The sequence below is a fragment of the Caloenas nicobarica genome, chromosome 1 (genome assembly GCF_036013445.1).
Source record: "Caloenas nicobarica isolate bCalNic1 chromosome 1, bCalNic1.hap1, whole genome shotgun sequence".
NCBI lineage: Eukaryota > Metazoa > Chordata > Aves > Columbiformes > Columbidae > Caloenas > Caloenas nicobarica.
In genome coordinates this window covers 146,595,275-146,615,490 of record NC_088245.1, presented here as the reverse complement: position 1 = coordinate 146,615,490, position 20,216 = coordinate 146,595,275, and the positions used below count along the sequence as shown (strand labels likewise).

Sequence of the window (20,216 nt, the reverse complement as noted above, 5' to 3'; positions counted from 1 at the left end):
TGTTGCTAGCTAGAACAGACTGAAAGGAAAGCAAACTTCTTTAGCTCTGCCTTGCCTTTCCTGACTATACTACCTTTTAAAAATAATCCTGTGACCATAGACTAAACACCATTTCCAGTTTCTCATATCTGGCAATGGATTTGCCTCACTGAGTTCACCCACAAGGTGTGCACTGCCTGGGCTCTGGCCTCTGTTGTAACTCCAAGCACATGAGACTGATGAAGAAAAGGGGATTATCTCCCAGCTGCTGCCATGCTGCTTTACACCATAACGTGCTTGCCGTAGTGGTTCGCTCTGAATATATATGAAAAAAAATACGAGGTAAGGAGGTGACAGCTGAGTAGCTGTCCCTAAGAGGTCTGCAAATGGATCTAGGTTGAACAGAAGTGGTTTAGAGTACTTGAGAGTGTATTAGGACTTGTGAGAATCTGTTCTGAGTCCTAGAGATTAACACTGGAGTGGCTTCTCTGGCATTTGCACGTTTAATGTGAAATGGCACTTACATGCTCTAACGCTGTTCTATTTAAATGCATGAACTGGTGTAATTTCTTTGCTCCACCAGAGATAAAATGCACTCCCTGTGGGAGAGAGACTTTGCCATGCTAGTTTTGAGCTGTGTCTCCAGCTGGGAATTTTGGCCAACTCGGATAATGTTAAAATAATTGGCAATAGTTGAGCTTATGTAGGCCCTTAATCTTTAAAAAGGAAAAAAGTTAAGGCTAGTTCTGAGGAAGAAAGTTTTTGCTCTACAACAACAGGACGGAAAGTCTCAAGCTTGTACAGCGGCAGCGGGAGAGGGCTGAATGTAAAACATTTGGCAGCTCTGCTGTCTTAGGGCTTCACATTCCTCAGGAGGAATGTGTTGAAAAAACCTGCCTTGGCTGATGAAGAGATTTATCCCTACCAGGATTTTGTTAGAAAGAAATTGAATTACATTTTGAAAGACTACAGCGTCTGTCTTGACAAGGCTCTTAAAAATTTGTCCCGCTGCTCTGGATATTACACAGTAAATAAAATAAGGGAAGAGGGTCACTTGTACAGATTCGAATAGTAATCAAATGGTGCCTAGACTTTAAAGAAAAAAAAAATTTAGAATTCTTAAATTGTGTGCGTATGGGCATCACCTTTTAGCAGCGGAACTTCTTTTAGACATTCTCTGGACAGCCCCCTGTATATTTCACATATGCTTGTGTGTGTAAGTATTTATATATGTGTGAATTAAAGAAACAAAAATAAAAAAGCCAAAAAACCCCCATATCTGTACAATTGCTTTAGAGAGTACATAACTACAAAATTCATTGCTTGGCAGTACAAACCCAGCAGATTGATCTCACACTCATGTCCCCTGCCCTCTCTTTCATTATAAAAGGCTCCTAAACACCGTGGCCATGTCATTCGAGAAAACGAGTGTAGGTATTAAGCTGGACTAATAAACTCTGATCAATCTAAAAAGCTATGAAGCCCTTGCACCAATACTGCAGATACGCTTGCCCTCTGCCGTGCCTTGCTGCAGGGAGATACCCAGGCTGGAGAATTTTGAGGTACCAGCAACCTGGGAAACTGCACCAGCACGGGACCTCCCTGAGCTATGTTGGTCCTGGTTTTTCTAACGTGCTGATTTGTGCGATCAGAGGAGCGTGCTGCAGGCAGCAGAGACATTTCCAGCTTCAGTGCTGGCTTTCTCCCGCATGAACGTGGGCATTCATCCCCGGACCCCCATCAAGGGTGTAACGCACACCTGTGCAGCAGTTCTCGGTTTGCAGCAGCGAAGATTTGCTCCATGATGCCCAGAAAACACCTGTCTGAGATGATGCTTGAAGCGGCTAAGTGGCACGGCCCCATGGAGATGTGCTGGAGACCATACACCTGCTCCATGCAAATCTGAAAGGGGCCAGAACGGGCCCCGCTAAGTGTTTTTTAAAATCACAGCTTCAAGTGGTTCATTTTATCATCTGCTCTTAAGCACCATTCATGCCACAAAGAAGAGATTAAATTCTTCAGTGGAGATAACTGTGACCCATGTTGAGGTTTTGAATCACACAGGATCTGTCTGGCTTTAAATAAGCTGAGCCAGGGACGGTTGTAACTAAGGGTGCAGTATAGCCCCAAATCTGTGTCAGATATTTGTGTTTCAAATTAATTACAACATTGATCAGCCACTTGCCACATTGTGCTGAGTGTTTTGTATTGCCTCAGATTGCCCGAGAAATAAATTCCCTCCCCTTCTTTCTCTGGTAGACCAGGTCCCTTTCTTTTTCTTCTTCGAGCTGTGCCACCTTGAACACTTGCCAAGATGATGGACATGTCGGAATTCGGGGAGGCTGCTCCCTTCCTCCGAAAGAGCGAGAAGGAGCTGATGATGGCACAGACCGTCGCCTTCGATGGTGAGTTACGGTACCTTTATGCTATCGGTGGCCAGTTAGGCGCTTAAGGGTTACATCCAAGTGTAGTTGTGAGAACGCAGAGCAAAGCAGGATGCGAAAGCTCATTCAACCAAGTTTTGGTTTCTTTTTTCTGCGATGCAATAAAGAGTCCCTAGGTAATACTAAATAAAAATAATCTATCAATTTATGGTAGGTAAGTAATTAACTAGCTATAGAAGCAAGCCATATTAATACTGCTCTGCTAAAGGGGGGATCACTCCTTTGTCTATTTGAAAGAGGAACACCACACATCGATGTTCCTGTAATGACAGAGATTCTGTGACCTGACAAGACGCCTCTTTATGTTGTACCTGTACATCTGTTTGATTTGCAGGCTATATGACAACCTGATGTTACCTTTTAATTTCCCATAATTTTTTTTCAGGAAATGGATTTATAGGAGCCCTGAGGTACAATTACCTCAATAACCACAGCAATGTTCTATTCAGAATAGTTGCTCTAACTAAAGTGTAGCGTAGCTACGCCCAACTTCTAAAAAGCCACAGAGGTAACTCAATGAGAGTCATTAATATTGCTGTTTTTCAAGACAGACGCCAGAAGTATATGCAGAAATAAGGTTAGATCTGATAGCTGTCAGGCAGATGATGTGGGCTGAATTCATCACTCAGATCGCAATTTTCTCTGCGACTTTTTAGCAAACGCCTTAATTTGGGCTTGGATCTCAGTTCCTCCATCTGCACCCTGGTGATAACGATTATGGATTTCCCGTGAAGGCTGAGGCTTAGCCAGCATTTGTGAAATATTTTGACACCTTGTGCTGGAAGGATCTAGAGGGAGCCAAGTAGTAGTTTCAAAGAAGAGACATTTGGGAGCCCTACGGCTTCTGCTTTGGCAGGCAGCTCCCCAGCAGTGCCCATCTGCTGCAGCCCCAGAGGTTTTGTGTCGCTTGTGCAGAAAAAGTAACCCAGCAATGTCACTTAGCTAGGCATGGTGTTACTGTTTGGCACAAGGCTGTGAATCCTTGGTCTCTTAATTTCACAGGGAAGAAGAAGTGTTGGGTTCCAGATGAAAAGAAAGCTTACGTTGAAGCTGAAATTACAGAAACCAGCGGTGGCAAAGTGACCGTGGAGACGACAGATGGAAGGGTATGAGAACAGTTTTTGGCTGACCTGTGACTAACTAGGCCGGAGCAGCAAGCTCCAGAAAGTATCTGGCTTGGTTAAAGCTCAATTGCTGGGTCCATGAAACGAGCTGTGAATGGGAAGCCCCATGAAGAGCCACCCAGGGAAAACAGGCAATGTGGTGGTGTGTAAGAGAGCATCAGACACTGCACAGCAGTCGGTTCTGGTTCGGAGCCCAGAGGTAAAACCCCATCCTGGACCTAAATCCCATGGCTCCTTTTGCGGCCACACTACCCTACTCCTTACTTCTGTCATCTCAGCCTTCCCCCATTCTTCTGATATCTGTGAAAATAAACAGTATTGCGTACATAGGCTCGGTTTTAGCTGAAGGACTTCCCTGTACAGGGGAGACAAATATTTTTAAACAGTTCTTCTATGAGGTGTGTGAAGCAATAGAAAATCCCAGTGTTTCCCAGTGGTGCTGTACTTATCTGTCTTTGCAGACCATGACTATAAAAGAAGATGACGTGCAGTCAATGAACCCTCCCAAATTTGACATGATTGAGGACATGGCTATGCTGACCCATCTGAACGAGGCTTCTGTGTTGTACAATCTGAGAAAGCGCTACAGCAACTGGATGATCTATGTAAGGGTCATTACTCTGTATATTTAGAAATCTTGATTTCCAGTGCTGTGATGTTTGAATATGTTGTGTTCTTCATATTCCGTTTGCAACTTTGATTTATCTCAGAACTGAGGGTCTTGCTCAACTTTTCAGGAAAGAAGTTGCTTGTGTCTGAATACAGGCAGAAAAAAATGAATGAAGAAGATAGCATCTAGCTCTTTGGTTTTGCTTGCTTGCCTAAGAAAGGGGTGTCATGGGACACATCTTCAGCAATCAAGGCTTTGGGGAGACCCAGTTTATTTTTTCTTTCCTAATATTAATCCCTGTCAACACTAAACATGGAGTTTTCCTTGTTAAGAAGCAATGCCTCAAGCTTAAAGCACACATGAAACTTCTTTTCAGTATGAGCCTTTCTATCTTTAGTACAGTAATTTTATTCACTTTGTTTTCAGTGCTGACATCTGTCTTGTTTCATTCTGGCCTTTTCCCTTGCTCTGTATTGGTCGTATGACACCATTAACATAATTTCTGTCAGCACTAGAACAAGCTTCGGTAGCATCTAATTTCATAAGGCCAAAATTTTGCTCTCGGTTTGCTGCAATCAACTGTGTCTGAAATAGTCAGGGGAATCTATAGGTTTTCTAGCCAATCCCTATTCTGGTTTTTGGTATTCATCAGAGGAGTGAATCCAACTTTTTCCCATTTAAATTCTGATTGTTAAATATTTCCTGTATTTCTCTAATAACCACTGTATGGACATGAATGGCATAAAGCGTAAGTTTGCTTGCAGATCAGTATAGGTAGAAAATTAAATTGGCCATCTTCTCTTAATTCATGTACTGGTTGGGTTGGTTTTTACTTTCACGCCAAGGCCATTTTGAACAGGTCCTAATGCTGTTTTTAGGGGGAGGCACCTGCATTTCACCTGAAACTTTTACAATGTAATTAAGCTCATTAACCTATGTGTGCATAGTGCTTGTGCCCATATAATAGCTGGGTTTATTTGGACATTCCTCCTTCAACCTGGACTAAGTACCTGAAAAATTACCAGCTAATACAGATTCTTCATGGTAACAATTGAAAACTCGTTCTTCCTCAGAACTACCAGGCCACAGCCAACTGACATATATCATAGAATCATAGAATGGTTTGGATTGGAAGGGACCTTGAAGATCATCTAGTTCCAACCTCCCTGCTATGGTCAGGGACACCTTCCACTAGACCAGGTTGCTCAGAAGCCACATCAAACCTGGCCTTGAACAGTTCCAAGGATGGGGCACCCACAAAGATAGCCCCAAGAGCAACTACAAAGATGGAGTTTTACCAGCTTTACCAATTTCTCCAAAAGCTGAAAAAAACTCTGCAGCTTTGGGGAATAACAATATGAAGTTGTTTTTTCTTTGAATACCCACCAGAAATTGCTTCAAGGTGCTCAGATCAAATAAATAATAGGAGATTGTTTCTCCCGGGTTTCTCTTCGTAATAATGGAGTATGAACAAGTAAGCTGTAACTTTTCTTTCCTTCATAATGATTGTTTTCAAGAAGAAACAACTCTCATTGGGTAGCAAGGCAGATCATATGTAGATCTGTTGGCTGCTCCTTTGTTCTGCTGAAGGGGTTGTTTCTGATTGTCATACTGAAAATACATTTTCCTCTTTGAAAAACTGTTTAATATCTGCAGTTTTTATATCAGTTGCAATAAGAAGTCGCTTAGCTTTAGAAATTCAGATCAAAGGCTGAAATTCAGGAATTCAAACTTAAATCAGAAGCCGGCAACACCAGTTCCTGCTTGGTTTTGTTTTTTTTTTTAATTCCTTGAGCTGTTTTTTTCACTCTTGTTTCGTGTTCTGCTCTAGACCTATTCAGGCTTATTCTGCGTGACTGTAAATCCGTACAAGTGGTTGCCTGTCTACAAGTCGGAGGTGGTTGCTGCGTACAAAGGCAAGAGGCGCTCAGAGGCTCCTCCCCACATCTTCTCCATTGCTGACAATGCGTACCACGACATGCTGCGGAGTAAGTGGCAGCGTTTACTTTCAAATTTGGTTTTGCTTTATTTAGTTGACCTGATTAGTACCTGATGGAAGTTTGTGAGAGCTTTTGCAGTGTGCAATACATGTGCAAATACGCTACAAGCAGCAGCGGCTTGGCAATCTGTGTCAATTTTAAAATATATTTTAAAAAATATTTTAAAAAATATTTTTAAAATATTTAAATTTTTTAAAATTACCCCGACTGTCCCTGTGGTACTTCTGGTAAGAATGAGCTCTGTACATGGATTTTCTGTAAGGTGCACAAATTTAGCTGTCTGAACTGGATGAATCCATCAGTTTATAACAGAAACGAAGCCATGCCCGAAGGTCTGTAAGCATTTTCCCGACCTCAAAAATAAACTTACTGTCAGTCTATGGTCAGTATTCTGACACAAGATGTATGCATTCAAAGGTTAGCGGAGGCCAGCTATCGAGAGTGCTGCATGCAAATCATGAACCTGCTGTGGGTCAGTGCTGCACTGACGGCCACGGGTCTGGGCGCCAACCTGGTGGCAATGAACTCCAGTTTTTCCGGTGAAATTTTCTCACCCCAATCCTTAAATTACTGGAGGAAAAAAAAGAGTTTATCAGCAGAGGGCAGCAGTGGTGTGCTCACACCAGGTCCTGCTCAGTAAATCCCTAAGAGACTTGGTGGGAACACACGCTGCTGTCACCTGGTTTTGATAAGATGGAAAATGCCACAGCTGCGAGGGGACAGAAAGCGCTGGGCAAAGGGGATGTGTGTACGGCTGCAAAGAGATGCTCTTTTATCAGACAAGGGTGAAATCTGGCAAAGCTGCCTAATACGTAACCTGTCATGATGACTGAAATTAAAAAAGAGGAATTTAGGCTCAAAGGCTTAGGAAGATGATATGATTTAGCAATTGCTGAATTTGGTTAATAATAAGGTTGCAAAGTATTCTATTAAATGCTCATTTCTGGTCAGGCCATTAACAGCAGGGACACTGTAAGACTTCATTCCAGCAGTATGGCCAACCGAAGAAATGTATGTACATGTAACAAGGAACAGCTTGTGAACAAACAGCAAAATCACTCGGGTTGGTCTAGTATTGCAAGAGCGGAAAGGTCAGATGTGAGCAAAGATGTACTCAGGAGTAAGAAAAGAAACATTCTGATGACAGGAAATTACTTTCTTTATTATAGTTTCCCAGACACAGGGGGAACATGCACAACTGACAGATCTTTAATACCGACTTCAACAAAGCACAAGAGGAGGATTCAGGCCAGGGCTAGAAATTGCATTGCTGGAGGTCACACCAGATGATACTAATTTTTATCTTTCCATCTCTGCTTCATGTGATTATCTCCTGTCCTTGCAGGACTGGTTCTGGAATAGTTGGTACTCATATGCAATTTTAATACGTGATTTGTACAGCCTACTAAGTTTGTCTATTTTTTTTTCCTTCACAGATCGGGAGAATCAGTCTATGCTGATCACGTAAGTGCTTTTTTTTTTTTTTTTTTTTGAGTGATTTGAGACTTCGTTGCTGTGAAAAACTTAGAAGAAAAAAAATACTACTGAAATACAAGTTGACCTTTGAAAGCTCTGCTAAATTGCCTGGAACTTGATCCCAACCAGCAATTTGGCCATCTGATGGCTGCCTTGAGCCCCATGGAAAAGGAGTACCTAAGGGTTTGATGAAGGCTGGCCCGTTTCTAATCTCCACCTGGTGTTCATTCCAAGTAGGCATGAAAACGACTCAGCAGGCAGTTAAAGAAGCTTCTTCCAGGGTTAGCTTTGCTGTGGCTGCTCTCTTTGGACACAGAAGACTCCTCCTTTTCAGTGTGATTGATCTTGCTGGAAATCATATTTAAGAGTGTTGTGTAGACACATCTAAAGGGAGGGAGATGACCCAGGCAGAAGAGGCACGTCATTTACTGGCAAGCATGAAAGATGGAGAGTTGAATATCTCTCTGCACAGTTCATGTGTGCTTCTGGATAATGCTGGTAAATTACTGCAGTTTTTCTGTATGTTTTCGTACTCCTTAGCTGTATATAGGTATACCTCAGATCCTCAGTCTGGATGTTTGTAATAGAAACTCATACCCTTAAAGGAAGCTCAGTGTAGCACGGGTTTGTACTGGATTTCTGAGCCCAGTCACGGAAAGAACTAGTTGCTGCTATCATAGGCATTCACCTCTTTATTCAGTCAATTTAATGTGATTTCCACTGAAATGGCCAAACGACAGGGTGCAGAAATCAGAGTCGGTGATTCTGCGAACAGCCTGTGTGCAGGGAGGAGCTGGCAGGGCAGGAGGGTGAAAGGATGAGTTACCGCTGCTTGAGCAACACCCATTGTTATCTTCCTCCTTCCCATGTTATCTTCCTCCTTCCTTTAGCGGAGAATCCGGTGCTGGCAAGACTGTCAACACGAAACGTGTCATCCAGTACTTTGCCACGGTGGCAGCCCTGGGTGAACCTGGTAAAAAGAACGTAAGTCTGCTGGTGGTTGTTTCATTTCAGACTCCCAAGGCTTTTCTGTTGTGTACATCTAGCCTCACAGGCCTGCATCCTGAACGCAGGACCATGTACTAGACCTCCACAGGCAGGGTTAAGTAAATAAAATGTTGGGGAAAAATACTGACGCTTGTTCCTGCTCCGGCAGGGGGATTGGACTAGATGATCTTTTGAGGTCCCTTCCAACCCCTAACATTCTGTGATTCTGTGATTCTACATGGCCCTACTGAGAACATGCTGTTCTGATGGGAGAAAGGCAAAGCTCACCTGAACTTGCCATGCTCCAGACAGAGCAGCAAAGCCACTCTTGGTTCTGAACAGACACTTGGTGCTGCTGGTTTTTTCTAAGAGTTTCAGTTTTCCTGTGTGTCAGTTTTCCTGTGTGTCTGTGTCCTGTGTTTCTGATTGTGTTACAGCTGGTCAAAAGATAGGGAGGCTGTGAAGATTAAGAAATTTGATTTTTTTTTTTTTTCACATGGAAAATAGTCTTCAAAAGGACTAGGATTTAATTTCTCATCAAAATGTCAGTTATGTTGAAAGATTTTCTTTGTCCACAAAAAAGGGATGTTTTGACAAAAGATTTTTTCAATCAGCTTTTCTGTATTTCTCTCTGGATAAGTGCTGTTCTGCTTATAAGTGCTCTCTAAGTTTATAGTTAATGCTATATTCATGCCGCTTTCTATCTTGTGTTGCTATGAGCTTGTGCACTATGAGCTTCATTGCACTTGAAGGCTCAACTCTCTTTCGTGGCGATTTAACTGATTCCTATGAACTGTATTTACAAGGCCAAAATTTCAGCCAGGCTTGGATTCTGTACACATAACTCACATCACCAAAATCTAATATATATCCATCTTAGGCCTGCAAAGCTCTCTTAATGAATGGTTGACTGGTCCAGAGCCAGCTTGCTCTGTGCAATGAGGTTGGTGCTCATAACGGTGTCTGAAACCTGGTGTGCTCATGGAACAGTTATGCAAATAACAGATCTTGCTGCTGGAAGATATTCCATGTAATTTATCAGCCCAAGTGGCATTTTTCTTTCATTATCATCACCGCTTTTTTTCCCAAATAATCCAAGAGTTCAAGGGCAGCTAGACCTAATTGTCTAAAACTTGTCTGTTTGCTTTTACCTCCTTTTATTCTTACCACCTGGCACCAGTCTCTTTTCTCTGTCCAGTTAGTTAGCCTTTCGGTTCATTGTGGTACGTCTCCAGAGCAAAATCAGGTAGATGTTTGGAGCAGGGGTTAAAACAATAAGCTGGGCAGGAACAGCACTTGCCTATTTTGTGATGTATGGTGAATGCAAAGCAACAGTTGCACGTGATTTTTGAAGGGTGGCTTCAAAAGTCCTGCTGGTGTGTTGGTGCCCACTAGACATCTAACCTTGATAATCTTTATGTTTTGTGATGTCCTTCATGTTAGTACTCACATTTCTCCTTTTTTTTTTTTCCCCCTCCATTGTGTTCCTCTTTTGACAGCAACCAGCTACCAAAACTGGGGTAAGTCATCAGCTTTGCTATTTTATCTTTTCCATGTGAAAATGGTACTGGGCTCTGTCTGCCTGTGTCATGAACCTCAGCATTTCACTTTGTGTGGTTCCCCAGTGAAGAATCGCTGGAGCCCAGGCAGTTAAAGTAGATTGCTTCAGCAAACTGAAGTTTGTGCGAGTGACAGTTAATGCTGTTCTCATCTCAAAAATCCCAAATATTACAAGCTCCAAGTGCTTTCAAATCTAATGCATTCCAGTGCTTGTCACTGTCTTCAATAGCCCATCTCCTACACTCAATCACTTGGATGTCCCCACACGCTTCGCAGTGCATGGGAGGATATGGTGATTTCTTTCGTACACAGACGGCATAAAATATAAAATCTACAAAGCAAAGCAGTAGAGAGCAGCAGAATGTCTGAGGCCTTTTAAGGACTCAGAATTGACTGATGATCTTGCTGTTATGCCATTCACACTGTGCCACCCCTAGGGTGGATCTAAATCACTTTGCTACGGAGACTTCTCTCTAAATGTGAACGCATGACTGAGTTATAGTTGACAGCTGAGTTTGTGGCCTGTAGGTTTCTCAATAATATTTCAACCTTTTTTTCTAGGGAACCTTGGAGGATCAAATCATTCAAGCAAACCCAGCCCTAGAAGCTTTTGGAAATGCCAAAACCCTGAGAAACGACAACTCCTCACGTTTTGTAAGTCTGTAATGTAACGTAACGTAATATTGTCCTCTTCAACAATGGCCAGTTCATAAGATCTCTGTGATAATTCCTTCATAAATTGCTTCTCATTTTGTCCACTGAAATGGTTGTATTTCCACACAGTGGAAGAACAACAAAGTAGGAGCTAACCAGGAAGAACTACTGAAAGTATTAAAGATAAAAAGAAAGTAAGAAAGATCCACCCTGAATAGTTGTTTAAACCACACACAATCAGGAGACAAGCAAAGCTTAGCTTTATAAAGCCCTTTGAACAGCAATGGCAGATCTTCCCCAGGACCACGTCTGCTGCATAGCCTTATTTTCCTACCGTGTTTTCCGCTAGCCTAAGTCATTCCCTCTCCCTATAATGGCTCTGTTTTGTCACTAAGTGCCAGCAATACACCACAGTCCCTGCTCCCTCCCACATCTTTCCCCTCTGCAGATCCACACACGCAGCAGGACTCCTTCCTTTGGTCCACACCATCTACCTTTTTGGCTGAGTAAGCTCCCCCTGCTTGTCCCTTAGTGCTGCCATGACCTTGGGCCTCTCCTCGTTTCCATCAGGCTTGCAGGAGAGGAATTGCCTCGGGAGCTCTGCCTCTGCCACATCTGGTTAACGTTGGCTCAGAGTGGCATGAGGATGGCAGCCTGAGTTTGTAGCCCATGCTCCCCTAACATATCCAGTTAAAAATGACATTGGAAGGGGTGGAGAGGGTGAGGGGTTGTAAGCATCTGTGAAAAGCTACACAATTGTTTAAGGAGTTTGTCAGCTGGGACGGAAATGAATTACTTAAAAAAGCTGATGTGTTTGAATATGATAAATTAAATGAAAACTACTCAATTTTTATGAAATTCAGGGGATGAATATGCAAATTTAATGGGTAAAGCAGTGTAAAATCACAGCACCCTTCTGATGTAAGTAGTTGCTTATAAGTCAGGACTGCAGATGAGGAGGAGTCAAAAAAGCAGCCTGTCTGTCTCATGCCCAGGCTGATTGCTCTGAGTCCTGCATTACAGTAAACCTGCATCATGAAACTGGAAGCTACATGCATTCCTGTATCTTAGCCTGGCAGATAAGTACACGGTTATCCTTTTCCCACAAGCTGATTACACAGCTGTATGTACGGATTTAGGCTTGGAAAAGTGTAATATCATTGTTTGATATTTCTCATCAAAAATCTGCCCATGCAAATTCAAGGAGTTAACATAAACTGATCCTTCGGCTCAAATGATTGCCTTCAAGCAGCATCCTTTGTTTCCTTCTGTGTATACTAAATGCACTAATTAGAATATTCTTCTGTGTGAATTAGGGTAAATTTATCCGAATCCATTTTGGAACCACAGGCAAGCTGTCATCTGCTGATATTGAGATTTGTAAGCAGCAAACTCTCTCCTTTTTCAAAAAAATACAATTGCTCATCAGAAAGCTTGGAGAGCCTTTCTCACTGAATTTTTCTTTGTGCAACTAGATTTATTGGAGAAATCCCGAGTGATTTTTCAGCAACCAGGTGAAAGAGACTATCACATCTTCTACCAAATCCTGTCAGGAAAGAAACCAGAGTTACTGGGTAAGCATTACGTGGATGCACAGCTTTTAAGAACCAACCTTCATCTGATTAGACAGTGGCTGAGGATATGGCAAGGGGCAACCTTGTTTTCAGAAAGGCCCTTACACTTCCACTTGAGAAAACTGAACTTGCACTGTCAAATACACTATTTGAAAGATGCTACTCCAATATTAGCAACAGAGACCTTTTTTTTCCCTATGATATGCTGATGCAGGTACTCTGTAAAATGAAGTGATATTCCAGATTAGACTAAAGGAATGAGACTCAGTCAGGACTTTTGAAACGTAGCGTTATAAAGGCAAGGAACGTCACTCTGAATTTGTGTAATCCAAGGTCTCGAAACATCTGGAAAATGCTACGCTTCCAAAAGCATTTCTGGTGATAAAAATTTAATGGTCCAGATTTTCACATATGAGGAGATTTGCTTATAGGTCCATGAAAAAAAGCTAGTTCCCTTTTTCCGCCCCAAGTGGCAACACTGGCGGCCTAGTACATTCTGTAGCAAAATGCAGAGCTGCCTGCTGCTGATCATATGGCCATTACCCCTTTCGAGTTTTCTCTGGCTGAATGTGGTCCTGTAGACCTGCTGGAGAAGAGCAGAGAACAGATGAAGTCTCTCTGCTCCCATCTCCTAATGCTTTGAATAAAAGCTCCACTAGTTATTTAAATGATGAGGTTGGCTGAATTTAATTTGTGCTCTGCAGAAACATATTTTAGAAAATACATTGAAGAGTCACTTCATTGCTGCATTAAACTGCTACTAAGCCATAGCAATCATAATCTGTTTTGAAGTCTTATTATCCTGACAGTGCGTGGTCAAATCCCTAACCCTCTTAGCTTTTACGTGGCCTAATTAACGACGATTACAGGAAAGATTTCAAGGAAGGATTCTGAGATTCCTGTGTGAATTCCTTTGCTGGGAAAACACGCTCTTTCTCATAAACTGTCTGTATGCTCTCCAACAGCACACACCTTTCTGGCCAGCAGGAGCATGTCTGCAGGCTCTTGAAGAGGCTGAAACCAATGGAGACTTTTGTTTTATAGACAAGAACTGTATGTGCTTGTATATAAACACATACATATCTAAATATAGATAAGTATAAATATAGAAAAACAGAAATGCAGATAAAAGAATGCATAACATAGTGATTTCATAGCAAATTAACACAAATAGAGAGTATGATTTTTATACACACATATATTGATAGACGTATGCATAATTACATACATGCACATTATAGACATGTAGGTATGTGTGTAGGTATATAAAAGATTGAAATCTAGACCAAACCTTGGTCTGCTGAATGTGGGTGAAGCTTTCTGTTTATTTAGGAAGCACAACTCTCCCTGTAGTTTTGGAGCCTGCTAGCTTTCTAGGAAAGAACTCTGTATTTTGGGGTTTTGATGTGAAGGAAAAGAGGAGAGAGAGCCATATTCAGACTTTTTCTCATCAAGAGCCAAGCGTCTTCTGCAAAGAGTCCTGGAAGTCGCTATTTTGTGAGTCTGTTATAAAAGAGGGGAACCATGCCCATTGTCCCTGTCTTGGATCATACTAAAATGTTTTTCTCCTCTGTATTTAGATGGGATTTTTACCCCTACAGGCACACAAGGCAGAAAGTAGGGGCATACGGGAAAAGATGAACTCTGTATACCGCAAAACATGCTTAATAGATGCATTCCGTATTCTTTTTATTCACACTTTCTCTAAATGTTGGTCTTCAGACTGGACTAGTAGAATGAGAGAGTTGGTTGCTGCCCTGCATTTGTAAAACAAAACAAAAGAAAACCCCCAAACAAACAAAAAACTTTATAAACAGTTGTGCAGAGACATATGCATGTCAGAGTTGATCTTTTGACCTCCATTTTTTCGGGATATCCGGAATGGATGGCCATCTTGACCTTGGCAGTTCTTTTACAGATATGCTGCTGGTATCTACCAACCCGTATGACTACCACTTTTGCTCACAAGGAGTAGTTACAGTGGACAACTTGGATGATGGAGAAGAATTGCTGGCAACAGATGTAAGCCTGTATTGATTTGACTTTGTGCTTAATAGATTAGGTGCGTGTGTGGAGGAAAAGTGCTGGCAGGAGCCAAACTTCTGTCACTGATGCTATTGGACTAAAGCAAAAGCAGAAATGGGTCTTCATTGCTTTCATACTATGAAGCAGGAGGCATGATAAACCATTACACTTTTGAATCTGGCCTTGCTTCATGTAATGCCCATGGGCACAACGTTCTTATAATTTTGATACAAAAAATGCTAGATAAAGCTCTCCTCTTGCTCCCCAGCCACTGCTGGGTCTTCAGGGTGGTCCAGTGGCTGCTTTGTGAGATATTACCCCTTGGCAGTTTAGTAATATCTGCCATGCAAAGGTAGATTGCAGGGTGGCGAAATGCCCATAGTTATGAATAGGGAAGTGACAAAATACCTGTGTTTCCTTTTAACAGCAAGCCATGGACATCTTGGGATTTGTGCCAGATGAGAAGTATGGTTCCTACAAGCTCACCGGTGCCATCATGCACTTTGGGAACATGAAATTCAAACAAAGACCCAGAGAAGAGCAGGCAGAGGCTGATGGCACTGAAAGTAAGAATAACACCTAAAAGTACTCCTCACCTTCAAAAGTCTGGCATGTCTCGTGCACTGTGTTGAGGAAGAAGCAGCCTGTTTACTTTCATCTTGCACAATGTAGCCAAGAGTGCTGTCCTTTATTTGTATTGCAAATGGAAAGGAGCAGGCTTGTTCAGTGGTGGGTAACCTCACCTAGTAGAAGGCGAATAGACACCATGAACTATGAACAATGAAATAACCCAATGAAATTCCATTTTTGTGACCATTTGAACAAAATGGCTGTAAAAAGTTGGTGCCTTAGCTTTCTCTTTCATGTCTCCAGGTCTTACTCCTTTACTTCCTCTTGCACCCAGAACTGTCTACGAGTGTAGAGATACATTCTTTTCCCTGTATATGAAGAGTTTCTCAAGTGTGATTCTTGTAGATATTGGGATCTAAGGTAGCTAGATCACCTTCTCTACCATAAGGGAGGGTACAGACACACTTAAATCATTAAAAGAGCAAGGATTTTATCCAGTTTTTCTTTGGAAGTGGATGTACTTTAAATTTCTTTCTTGGCTAGGCATGTTTCCACGTAGAAGCTCAAAGCCAGTTTAAACTTTGTTTCTCTTGATCAGGTGCTGACAAAGCTGCCTACCTAATGGGAATCAACTCCTCTGATTTGATTAAGGGTTTATTGCACCCTAGAGTGAAAGTTGGCAATGAGTACGTGACTAAAGGTCAAAGTGTTGAGCAGGTAAGGAGAACATTTCAGGGTATTTGGGTACCTGTCCCACAAGCCTTGAGGATTCATCTGTAACATCTCAGAGAGATAGACAACTGCTAGAAATATTAACATGTACCTCTAGTACCTGTTCTTATTTTATATTCCCATGCTTAGGGGAACAGACAGTGAAAGTGTGTGAAACTGGTAAAGAGACTGACAAAGGAATAGTGGCTGGCACTGCCTTTGATAGGATTGTTTTTCTGATCTCTTAGTAGCAGCCACTCAAGGAAACCAGGTGCAGTAAAACCGCATGGGGATTGATATCTAATTCTGGATGGGAATAGTTTACCTAGAAGAGTTGAGCCATGGATTATTTATTCACTCATCACTCATTCTTTATTCATGTAATTTTAAGCTCTGTGTGACCTCAATCAGCTAAAGGCAATATCCACTTAAAGGTGTCTCTTAAGTTAGGGAACAGAAGTCCTTGGGTTAGTACTGCTGCAGCTGTAGCAGTATTGTAGAAGGTGCTACAGCATTTTGGCTACAGTGAAAAGTGTTATTTGAAGACAGACTGTGATAAAGGCTCAGAAACTGGAAAAATGCTGGAGAGAGGTCTGTCCTATTGGTGTAGTCACATATAGGCTAAAGAAGAGACTTTTGACAGACTTTTCCTATCACTTGCTTATGCCGTAACATCTCTCAAAAATTAGAAGCAAATGGCAATGAGCAAGTTGAACACAAACCTTCCTCATTCTGGCAGTAGCTCTGGGCATCATGGCTGGCATCTGGCCCCTGATCTTTCTGGTACCTAGCTTTCACAGCAATGTATGAGAGTAAAACATTTGCAGCTTGCTGGCCAGCTGTTTCCCAGGAGGTACCTTACTAGCACTTAATGTACATGTTAGTATACATACATATACATAACGTTATACATATACATATACATTATGGTTGGACTTGATGATCCTGAGGGTCTCTTGCAACCGAAATGATTCTATGACAACAATTTGGAGAAAAGTCAGCATAGATAATGAGAGAAGCTGTGTGTTGTGTTAAGTATGCCTTGGTGATTATAAGAACCATCGTGGAATTTCATTTAAACTATAGTCAGGGATTGAAATAAGCTACTGCACTGGAATCCTTGTGTTCCACAGTGAGTTCTGTTTCACACAGTGGTATTTTTAAACATGTATTTTAGGTTTTGTATGCTGTTGGAGCCTTATCTAAAGCAGTGTACGATCGGATGTTCAAATGGCTGGTGGTCCGTATCAACAAGACCTTGGACACTAAGCTGCCAAGACAGTTCTTCATTGGAGTCCTGGATATTGCTGGGTTTGAAATCTTTGATGTGAGTATTAATGTGTGAGGACTTGGCGGAAGGACATAAAAGATACTAAGTGATAGCTCTCAGATGGTTATTTCTTCTTCTAAATGAACAGAAGGCAAAGTGCCGAGAAAGCTGTAAAACAAACAGTGTATATGATTTTACAAGGTTTTTCCATTACTAGATGTAGAAACACTCAGCATTTAGCACAGCTGGACATGCTGATGGTTCCTGGGGAGAAAGAGAGTGGCAACCTTTAGCAAAGATAGCATCTTGCATGTTTTGGGCTGTGTTTCAGGAAAATGTATTGCTTCCACTCTTCCTCTTTGAGAGAAAGCATCTTTTATAGGGTATGATAGTTCTTTTTTCTATATCAATATCAGATATTTATTTTCATCTCAATATAAGAAAGAATTTTTTTATGGTAAGAACAATCGTTCACTGGAACAACCTCCCCAGGGATTTGGTAGAGTCCCCATCACTGGAGATTTTCAAGATGGGATTGGACAGGGTGCTAGACAATCTCATCTAGGCTCCCTCTCCCATGCAAGGCTGGACCACAAGATCTTTCCAAACTGGGCTGTTTTGTGATTTTATCATCATTGTAAACAAGTGTATGTGAGAAAAGCCCATCACAACTTCTGTGTCTCAGAATCCATTCCTGCAGATAAGTGCTTAATGCTGTTGCTACTACGTGTTGCTCTCCATACGCAGCAGAGCAAAGAGTGCATTGGCTCTGCTTCACAGGACTAGTGTAGCATGCTGCTGATGGAAAGGCACATGTATCCTGAGAGACCTGGACAAATCCAGGCATCCTCATGCTCTGGAGGACAGTACGTGAGGCAGCCAGCCACCTGCTACTGGGCTCCCTCCTCCTTTGCCTTCGGTGTTGTGCTCAGTAGTTTCTCAACCAGTTACTGCTTAGAAGGTTTTAGATGTAAAGAGTTTCCTTCTTGCTGTTCCACCAAGCCCTTACCATAGTTAACTGTGGTCCAAATTCTTCTTTTTTGTCTCCTGCAGTTTAACAGCTTTGAGCAACTCTGCATCAATTATACTAATGAGAAACTGCAACAGTTTTTCAATCATCACATGTTTGTCCTGGAGCAAGAAGAGTATAAGAAGGAAGGCATTGAGTGGGTATTCATTGATTTTGGCATGGACCTGCAGGCCTGCATTGATCTAATTGAGAAGGTATGTACAGGAGTGCAAAGGTGTATTTCCTGAATTGGTTTTATTCATGATGCCTCCTTGGAGATGTCCTCAAGTTCCAGTGAAGAGAGCAGGAAAAACAGCAGGACAAGTTTCTCGCCTTTCTACGTGCAATACAGAATCAAAGGAAAATCAGCATTCGTGGCTACTTGGCTTGACCTCTGTAAGTTTCCTTACAGAGCCAACAGTAACCACAAGCTGTAACTGTTAATTTGTGTGGCTGTAAAATCCTCCTTGGTTTTTATTTTTGTCTTTCTCTGTCCATACTGTTCTTCCATTTACTTTGTTCCACATATGCTTAACATCAAAATTACTTGTCAGCTTTTCAGGCCAAACGCTATGTTTCAGTCACATGCCCTGTACCTCTCCCTGTGAGGTTCCTGTTTCTTACATTACATTACATTTGAGTCTTGCATTAGCAGGACGTTTGGAATAGCTGGAGTAGAAAGGCTGATTATTAAGTGCTCTTCTACTTGATGACTTTCTTCTCCAGGGGAAGAATATCTGCATATGATCCTAGTGCCTCAAACAATCTGCCCAGTGCTAGGAGGTTAGTTCTTCTTTTCCTGAGATGTGAATAATAAAATGCTAGCTGGCCCAAATGCCTTGAAAGGTAGATCAAACCCTTTTTGGAAGTCATCATAAAGCCTCCTAAGGCAGAACCGACACACTGAATAGTCAAAGGTGTGGTTACTATTTTAGCAGAATTATCAAAGGCTTCCTCCTCGGGATAAGAAGAAATTTTGCAGGCTTAAAATTCCATCAGATCAAACCTAAAGACTGCACTGCTACTGAAAGCAGACAGCCTAAGCATTTTCCAACAAAGATGTTCTTAAATCCACAGCCACTGGGAATCCTGTCTATCCTCGAAGAGGAATGTATGTTCCCAAAAGCTACAGATATGACATTCAAAGCCAAACTCTATGACAATCATCTTGGCAAGTCACCTAACCTACAGAAGCCCAGGCCTGATAAGAAAAGGAAATATGAAGCTCACTTTGAACTTCTTCATTATGCTGGTGCAGTAAGTTCCTCTGCTGGCAGGTAGACTTTGTATTAGAGGTCTTCCAGGTGGGGTCTGGGGTTTGGCCCACAGTGTACAACAGGGGAGGGTGGGAAGAATGAAAGTGGGATAAAGGAACAGTGAGGAATAAAAGCAGATGGCTACTCTCTCTGCCCAAGTATTGCAACACAGTAAGATGCCACCAGCCTCCAGGATGTCCTTGGATACACAAATAAAACAAACTGGGGAAGGTTAATAGTGCTTTTGCTGAAAATATGCCTTGCCTTTATCACTTTTCCTGTAATCAGATTCAGACCAGTGATTGAACAGCAGTAGGATCTAACTTTCCATCTCGGTTCCCTGTACAAATGAACTGAGTAATTTCTGCCTAACTTCAGGGATGGTTTTTTTTAAAAAAAATTATATATATTTGACATAACTTTTTACTCATGTTAGGACCAGTGTATCAAAGCAGCCAAGGGAAATGTGGTTAATTCTGCTGTGAAGGTTTAGCTAACAGGTTTGCTGATGATGTGATGAATGGGAGTACAGTCTAGTACTGTGATGCTTGAGCCAAAACATGCCCAGTTTCAAAGCTGTGTTTTCACACCAGATGGGCAGAAAGAATTTGAAAGAAAATTTTTTGTTGAACAAGAGTTGATATGAAGTCTCGGCACAGCAGAGCTGGAACCTACCTTATGCTGTTAATTTCAAATGATAATTGAACATTAAACTAATTTTGTATTTATTAAGAGAAATAATGCCTATCTTGCTCTGTATCTGTAGTTGTTAATGTATTCAGCAAAGAAAATTAAAATTTCTATCCCCTTGTGGTACTAATAATAGAACATATTTTCCCACTAAACAGAGCTGTGGCAAAGTCCAGGAGTTAGATTATCAAATTTCTGACTGAAAATCTTGATTATTCTGGTGTAGCATGCTGTTGTGAAATGGAATTATTACTTGTGCATTTTATAGTTCAGCACT

The 20,216-nt window shown here is 41.7% G+C and overlaps 1 protein-coding gene across 1 annotated transcript in view; it reads left to right on the top strand.

The window, feature by feature from the left end:
- The first annotated feature begins 2,284 nt into the window (after positions 1-2,284).
- MYH15 (myosin heavy chain 15) overlaps positions 2,285-20,216 on the top strand; it is a 46,112-nt gene continuing 28,180 nt past the window's right edge. The window contains exons 1-16 of the mRNA XM_065638113.1: positions 2,285-2,384; positions 3,426-3,529; positions 4,009-4,152; positions 5,989-6,145; positions 7,594-7,621; positions 8,524-8,617; positions 10,120-10,140; positions 10,742-10,834; positions 12,151-12,214; positions 12,310-12,408; positions 14,327-14,430; positions 14,861-14,999; positions 15,602-15,720; positions 16,892-17,041; positions 18,038-18,208; positions 19,071-19,250. Of these exons, the coding sequence (XP_065494185.1) occupies positions 2,294-2,384; positions 3,426-3,529; positions 4,009-4,152; positions 5,989-6,145; positions 7,594-7,621; positions 8,524-8,617; positions 10,120-10,140; positions 10,742-10,834; positions 12,151-12,214; positions 12,310-12,408; positions 14,327-14,430; positions 14,861-14,999; positions 15,602-15,720; positions 16,892-17,041; positions 18,038-18,208; positions 19,071-19,250 (1,758 nt within the window). The 5' untranslated portion in view covers positions 2,285-2,293. The remainder of the gene's footprint in view (positions 2,385-3,425; positions 3,530-4,008; positions 4,153-5,988; positions 6,146-7,593; positions 7,622-8,523; positions 8,618-10,119; positions 10,141-10,741; positions 10,835-12,150; positions 12,215-12,309; positions 12,409-14,326; positions 14,431-14,860; positions 15,000-15,601; positions 15,721-16,891; positions 17,042-18,037; positions 18,209-19,070; positions 19,251-20,216) is intronic.